At 45.4% G+C, this 7,095-nt stretch overlaps 1 protein-coding gene across 3 annotated transcripts in view; it reads left to right on the top strand.

The window, feature by feature from the left end:
• The first annotated feature begins 2,405 nt into the window (after positions 1-2,405).
• The window catches only part of LOC119650393 (pleckstrin homology domain-containing family G member 5), a 431,633-nt gene continuing 426,943 nt past the window's right edge, over positions 2,406-7,095 (top strand). Inside the window, exon 1 of one of the 3 annotated variants that reach the window (XM_038053150.1) lies at positions 2,406-4,651. In XM_038053150.1, coding sequence (XP_037909078.1) covers positions 3,512-4,651 — 1,140 coding nt within the window. In that variant the 5' untranslated portion in view covers positions 2,406-3,511. The remainder of the gene's footprint in view (positions 4,652-7,095) is intronic. The other 2 variants (XM_038053151.1, XM_038053153.1) reach the window with 2 other exon arrangements.

The following is a 7,095-nucleotide window of genomic DNA, read 5'->3' as shown; positions in this document are numbered from 1 at the left end:
GACCAATGTGCGAGGCCAGATAAAAGCAAGAAGATCACTCTCGAGAGCATAGGATGGTAACAACGGCCGAAAACAAGGGGATACCATATCATGCGTCCTCTTTAACCTGGTCCTGGAGAAAGTGATCCGCAATACAGTTGTGAATACGAGGGCATTATCCTTTTCAAATCCACCCACATACTGGCCTATGCTGACGATATTGACATTATGGGAAGAACAACCCGAGATGTACAGTCTACGTACATCGTCTGGTATTGAGGAAGCTGACAGGGTGGCTGGACGAGGTTGTGAATGGAGAAATTTAAACTTCTCCCGCAGGTGAAAGTCTTTGTGAAGGAACTTGGGGCCACTAGAGCAGCATTTTTGTTGTCCCTTAAGAAGTGGGCCATGAAAAGCCTAGTAAGGATTTTAACGGAACACTGCCCCTTAAGCTACCTTATGAAAAAAACGGGGTGGTCTCAGCCATATGCAGCCAATGTGAGGAGGAGGAAGAGGGGGCCCTGCATTTGGTATGCAGCTGCCGACCTCCTCAGAACTCAAACAAAGATAGCTTGGTAAGGATTTCTTCAACGAAGAGTCTGCGCATTCTCTGTCTCTGGAGAGTATTTTCTGATTCGCGATAGCTTGCAGATGACGTGGGCGAGAGGCCGATGAACAGGCGATCTCCGAGGATAGTGCAATAGGTCTGACAAAGGTCTGAACTAAACTAAGTAACTAACCTACCATCTACGTACAAATGGAATCTTCTTCTAAAGAAATGTTCTCACAATAGAAAAGTGCCGAGTTCAAATTACAAACGCATAGAGAGGTATCTGCTGCTTTATAGAAAATCTGAGTCAGTTTTTCTTAGTTTTCTCTGAGTAAACCATTATAAATGCGTTTGGGAACCTCCGTTGTTTGCGTGAATCCATAATATTCAAAATAGCACTTCTGGCCATTTCATACATAATATGCTGTAAAAAATCTACCTGGTTGTGGTTGCGTAAAACTCCATTATTCAGAGAAGAACAAGCTATAACTCATTTAGATAAAAAAAATTAATGCAGAAAACATGAATATTAAATTTTTTCTTCAGAAAATTAACGGAGTTCAACAATGTAGTCTGCTTCTACCCTCAAGCCATTGGCTGCTTTCTCTATGGAGGGCAGAGTTTAAAAAAAGGTTAACCAGAGTTGAATCCGTAAATCCAAAAAAAGATCGTAGTTTGTCTATAAACCAGTCGAATTTCAGCAACAGATGCCACCACTGGGAACTTCGTTATAGATAAGCCCAATACCGAGCACCTACTTCTATTTGCTGATAACAATCACCACGCTCCAGTGTTAACGTCTTACACATGCGTACAATTCAATTACCCGCTCCGGCGTCAGACTCCATTGAAAACCGCCACAAATAGATCACTCCCCCATTGATGAATGATGTGCCTCCGATTGGAACAACAATAGCGTGTCCCCACGGTATCAACATGACTAATTATGTCATAAATGGTGATCTCCAGCGCCAACTAAGTCACCAAATTTACATATTCAAAGCGCGAAGTGGCACTTCCAGCCCAGTATATTGGGTTTAGATAGATAGTTCCACTATGCAAGGCAGCTGGAAGTTGGTGAGCTGCACGCCGTTGATGACTCAGGGTATGATCACATGGGACCCATACGAGTACTGCGATCAGTGGGAGCCTCTCCAGCTCTGGTCGTTAACTGCTAATTCGCTAAGCTTTCTTACTGGTGAGCGCTAGTGGAGCACAAGTATCTTATCTTCGATTTTCTTAGCTTCGTCTTGGCTTTAATCAATCGGAAATTCTCAGATCTCAGCCGCGTATAGCCGAAAGCGATATTTGAAGCACGTAGTTGTGGGGAGACGGGGTACCCAGTGGGAAAGATATGTTCGTAGAGTATGATGGGATGGAAAAGATACTTTTATAGATACTATCCATACTGGTGTCAAGTGAGTCACAACTTTGGTAAATCTAATCCTGTCATTAAAGATGACTTACTTTAGTCGGTTTTAATGAAGATAGTGCAAGATAGTGATAGTCCTCGAGACATAGAGCTATCAGCATATCTTCAATCTTCGTTAGGCCGTGCATATTCCAACTGAACTTCTGAGCTGAAACCTACATCTTTGTGCTCCTAAAAGTTCCATGAAGGATTTCGCTACAGCTCGGGGTCTCAACTGCGCAGCTTTGACACAATAACAAAAAGCTGCAAACCGCGATATCGCTCAGAAACTAGATCAGATACCTCCTCAGCGATCTAAATATTTCCACTAGGTACGAATGCTAGTCATATTATTTGTATACGCTAATTCGTCAGTTAATTGAGGCGGGTTGAGGTTGAGGTTGAGTAATGAGCGTAGCGTATAGAGCACAACAAATGCGTGAACTTTTCTGCTTCAGAAAACCAAAATGCTCGACAGTGTATCTGAGCGATAACTGAAATCTAGCAAAAACCGCGAGTCACACATTCAACTTAACAATCTTTTTTTTTGTTGTTGTTGTTTCTTGGACTCTTTGGAAGAGTGTCGGAAATCAGGAGAAGAAAAAGTAATCAAGCGGCGAGAGGGCCCCGCAATTCGCATGTATGTGGAGAAACACTTTAGAAAAGTTAGCGAGGCCATTGGAACTCATGTGATTCTGCTTTTTTTTTTTCCGCGAATAACCATATTCGCTATATGTGCAACGCTCAGTTTTTCGAGCTTCCAATAGCAGTAACCTTCTCACTGAGAAATCCCATTCAAATTGCTGGTCCTATTGAGAACTGAATGAGTGTTGCACCTGTGCAACTGGTGGTATCGCGAGACGGAGCGGGTGAAGTGAGTTCAGGTGTTGCGCGATCTCGAAACGGTTTTTTCGCGATCGGTCGGTGCAGCTTTCCCATACGTTTGGGTGCTTTTACGTGACGGGACCTTGGCACCGGATTTCGGGCAGTAACCAGCATTCACTGGGCTCCGCAAGCCAATTACCTTAACTCGAAACCTCGATGTGTGATGACTTCAACTTTCCGTCGAAATTCGCTCTTAGAGGTTGTGATAAGACGCGGTCTTACTGCTCATGATCGGACTATTATATCGCGCGAATCGCGGTACTGTGATACGTAAGCGTTACAAACGGGAGGCATCCAGTGATCGGGCACACTATCCAAGGTTTCTCTGGCGGAGTACGTACTGTTGCTTCTATTCCATACACCTGTACGGCCCCGAGTGCAAACGAATGAAAATTAGACTCATCTACTATCACAGGTCGCCCTCTTACAGGTGAGATTCTTTCCGCGAGGCATGTGTGCTGTGTTTTTGTTGTAGTACCAACGTATGATCGTTGGCACCGTATGGAATGATAAGACGAATTCAACAAGACGAAAGTGTTACTGTTCCTTTCATGCATTCTTTTTTCCGCGGTCGTGATTGTTTATTTGTTCAAGCGGTTTATGTGCGCGGTTACTGCTTTCAGTTTCTAAGGTCGATCCGTAATCGGAGTTAAGTACGAGCCCCGACAAAGTCTCAACCCGGAAAAATGAATAAAAATAATATTAACAACAACAACAATAAAACCCCCAACAAAAATGTGTCCGGAAAAGCCCCGGCCGCCGGAGCTAAAGTGCCAAAAGTTAAGCGAAAAACGAAACCCAAATCGGAAACGATCGGTAATGATAAAAATTCTAGTAAACAAACAGGTAAAAATCTGAACGATGTTCAGAACAACGGAAATCTAATCATCCCGACCAACATTGATGACAATCGGCTAGACATGAAGAAAATCGGTCGCTCCAACAGTTTTTCCCTAACTCGAAGGCTCTCCAAGCTCATCACCACTATCACCGGGAGCCGCGAGAACATCAACGAAATCAAGGAAGACAAAACCTCCCCAAGTGTCCCTCAAACTCCAGAACTACCTTTCAAGTTCACCCGGAGCCGGAGCATGATTACCTTACGTAAGTCAACCAGGCGCAGCGTCTTGGAGCCCCCACAACTAGAAAAACTCGCGGAGGAAGCGGAACACTCAAAATCCCCCACGGAATCCACAACCCTCAAGCCACCACAATCACCAGGTCTTTTCGAAAGTTTAAAGAGAACCTTCTCCAACTCATCCGAAAAGCGTCGTTCCTTAGTAAACCCACGCTGGAGCGCATCCTTACAAAACCTCCAAGAGATAGACAACATGGTCAGCTACGAGGACCTATCCTTCGTCAACTACGATAAATTCAACGAATACGAAAAACATCTAGAAAGACAACTATCTCAACACGACTTGAGTAACATCAGCCCTGAAATGCCACCGCCCCCATCCTCGGTGGTGGTTAGACGACGCAAGAAACCCGAGCCCGTGAGAAAGCTGGGATGCGCTAATCTGATTAATGTCGAGGGAAATTTTGATCAACGGAAGAATCTGTTCCGGCAAAGTATTGATGAAGAGAAGCTTCAGCATATCAATGATGTCCAGAGGAATTCATTCAGATGGAGTCAAGGAGACGAAGCGGACGGGATCCTGTTTCGTTATGGTAGTCGAGGATCAATCAGAAGTAGTAGGATAGAAACTATTCAAGAACCTGCGGTTGATGAGGAGTTTCGGGATGTGAAGAAGAGAAGGAAGACAGTTTCGTGTGGAGATTTTAGGCGGAAGGAGGAAAAGGACGAGTTTGGTTCAGTGAAAAAGGTAAGATTTTTCTTATTTTGGGGATCTTTAGCGGGAACATCATAGAGATTCTTGTTACTCCTTTCTGCAGGAAAGTATGTTGAAATTGTTAAAATCATTCTATTGCCGGCACGGTTGCTTGCCTGCCTATCTGACTTCTTCTTTCTGATAGGATGAACTATAAGTTTTTTTTGGAGAAGGGTAGGTGAATGCTTTTAAGTACGGAGTCTTCGACTCTCGCAACCGTAGGCTATCAACTACCCATTAAACACCTCCCTGTCATCAGAGAACTAACCTGGAACTATTTCACACATTACTTCGGGCTAGCCCTCCCACTCTCCCGGCTTTGGGAGCCTTCAAGTCAAGGAATCCCTTTCACTAACGGGAGGGAAAGGGTAGAATGGGGCTGTTAGCTCAAAGATCCCTTCGCAATAACAAGACCTCCAACACAAGCCCATCTGCCAGTGCTTCTCAGAATCTCTCTGACAATATTTTCTGGGGAGAGCTCCCCTCTGACTGCATAGAAATGTGTTGTGTTCAGCGTTGTCCGCCATTTCATGCTAAACACACAATCAGGAGATCCCGTTTTCCCAATCCTGTTCAAGTAAAACTAAAAACCTCCATGCCCACTTAGAAGATGGGTAAGGAAGTAATAAAACTCACCGTGCGTTTGGTTCAGCCAAGGATATAAACAGCGATGAGCCGGGCAGTCCATCAGTAAGGGTGCGTCGACGTTCATCACGGGTAACTAGCTCTCTAAAGGTCTCGCCCTTACGGCGGTAGATAACTTTACGCTACTTGGCGGGATCGCTACCGCGATTACCATCACGGCCGGTTGTGAGACAATATGATAAGCAGACTCCACTGGCAAAGCTTCCCGTCTTTGCACTTGAGCAAGTCGCTCATGATGCCCCTCTTTGTCCAGGGCATCAAACCAAATCTCCGTCCCATAGAGACGACTCGACTGCGTTCTCTCCCATAAAAAGACGTCTCCTTGTAGATATATGGCCCCCAATCTTCGCCATTAGTTGACTTAAGGCTGCTGGTTCGATTTGCTCGAAGAAGCTCATTTTCAAGTTTTGTATTAAACCAGGGTATATATGGCGACGACGATATGGGACCTGTTCTGAACCAGATATAAGTCCCCGGGAGCGCAGAACGTTTCAGTGAGTCTACTCCCAATGAAATTTTGCAAGCACTTTCCCGGTCGTGTCAAGCATACAAAGCGGTTGGTATACAGACGGCAGTTGAAGGTCTCCTTTTCCTTTGCTAATCAACGTGAGTCCATCCCTCCTTCAAGCAAGCGTTGAACGCCCTGAGCAGCAAGTCTGCCCACTGGCGGAACACCAGTGTGTAAACTTGCGCCAGGATTTCCTGGACTCTGGAAGCTACTTTAATAAAGTTTCGTTCAGGAGCGAAACCCTCTTGCCGCTTTTTCCCCAGTTCGCTTTGCAGCGTTCTCTCTGCGGTCTATTTGACGCCAGCAATATTCTCAGCTCGCTTGTAGAACGAGATGAGGTCCAGTAATTCCTCCAGTTCCATTAGCCCGTTTTTGACGCCTTTGGTCACATTCCTCTGGAGGAACGTTTCCGCATATGCTTCACCGCAAACCTAGGATGGTCGACTGCACTTCTACTCGGTTCATATCCGAATCCACCTGCTAAGGACAGCGATTCTAACTAGGTTCTTTTTGGAAACAGGGACACTACAGGGTATTGGATTTCCCGTGTCCCACTGTCACATCGGTAATTTCAGTCTTCGCTGCATCTTTCGCTAATCGCTGTCGTGAATGACGCGGTTTCCTGCTGCACCCAAACGCAGTTAGCTCTTCCTCCATCCCTGCTTTTTCGTCGATTTTTTGGAAAATTCACCAGCGCATTGTTTGCACGGAAGCGGGCCGCACATAATCAGGAATTGGTGTACCCCCGGGGATACAATCCTTCCACCAGTTTCCTGAGGCCTGACCTACGCTTAGCTAATCCCGGAACTCACGGACAGATCAGCGGTCGTACCGTAAGCGACCGGTTAAAGCTCACTGACGACCCCTAAGGCAGGTTGAACTATAAATAACCAATATAACAACTCCAGAGCCTAGCTTGTCTTCTACCTCAATCTCTACCTTAAAAAGTTTTTGTTTTTCCAGGTAAACTTCTTTTAGAACAATGTACTCAAGCCAGCAGTTTTTTGGAACCCCCAACAATAGTATCGAGGATCCCCAAAATGTTCCCTTTCTCCAACCGGAACGAGAATTCCAGTGAAATAAACTGGACATTCTGGGCTTAAGCGAAGAAGGATCATGGGACTACGGAAAGTACTCCCCTCCCTACTGGGGCAATGAGCTTTCGTACTATGGAAGGCCAACTGACGCGAATCGATTGACGGCTAATGTAAGGCGCACTCTCCTAACTTGCGAGCCTGTTTCTGGAAGGATTCTGGCTGAAAGATTCCGGTCTAGGTTAATAAAT

Source organism: Hermetia illucens, chromosome 2, assembly GCF_905115235.1.
Source record: "Hermetia illucens chromosome 2, iHerIll2.2.curated.20191125, whole genome shotgun sequence".
In the NCBI taxonomy this organism is placed as follows: Eukaryota; Metazoa; Arthropoda; class Insecta; order Diptera; family Stratiomyidae; genus Hermetia; species Hermetia illucens.
Note: the sequence above shows the minus strand (reverse complement) of the source record. Positions and strands in the feature narration are given on the sequence as shown.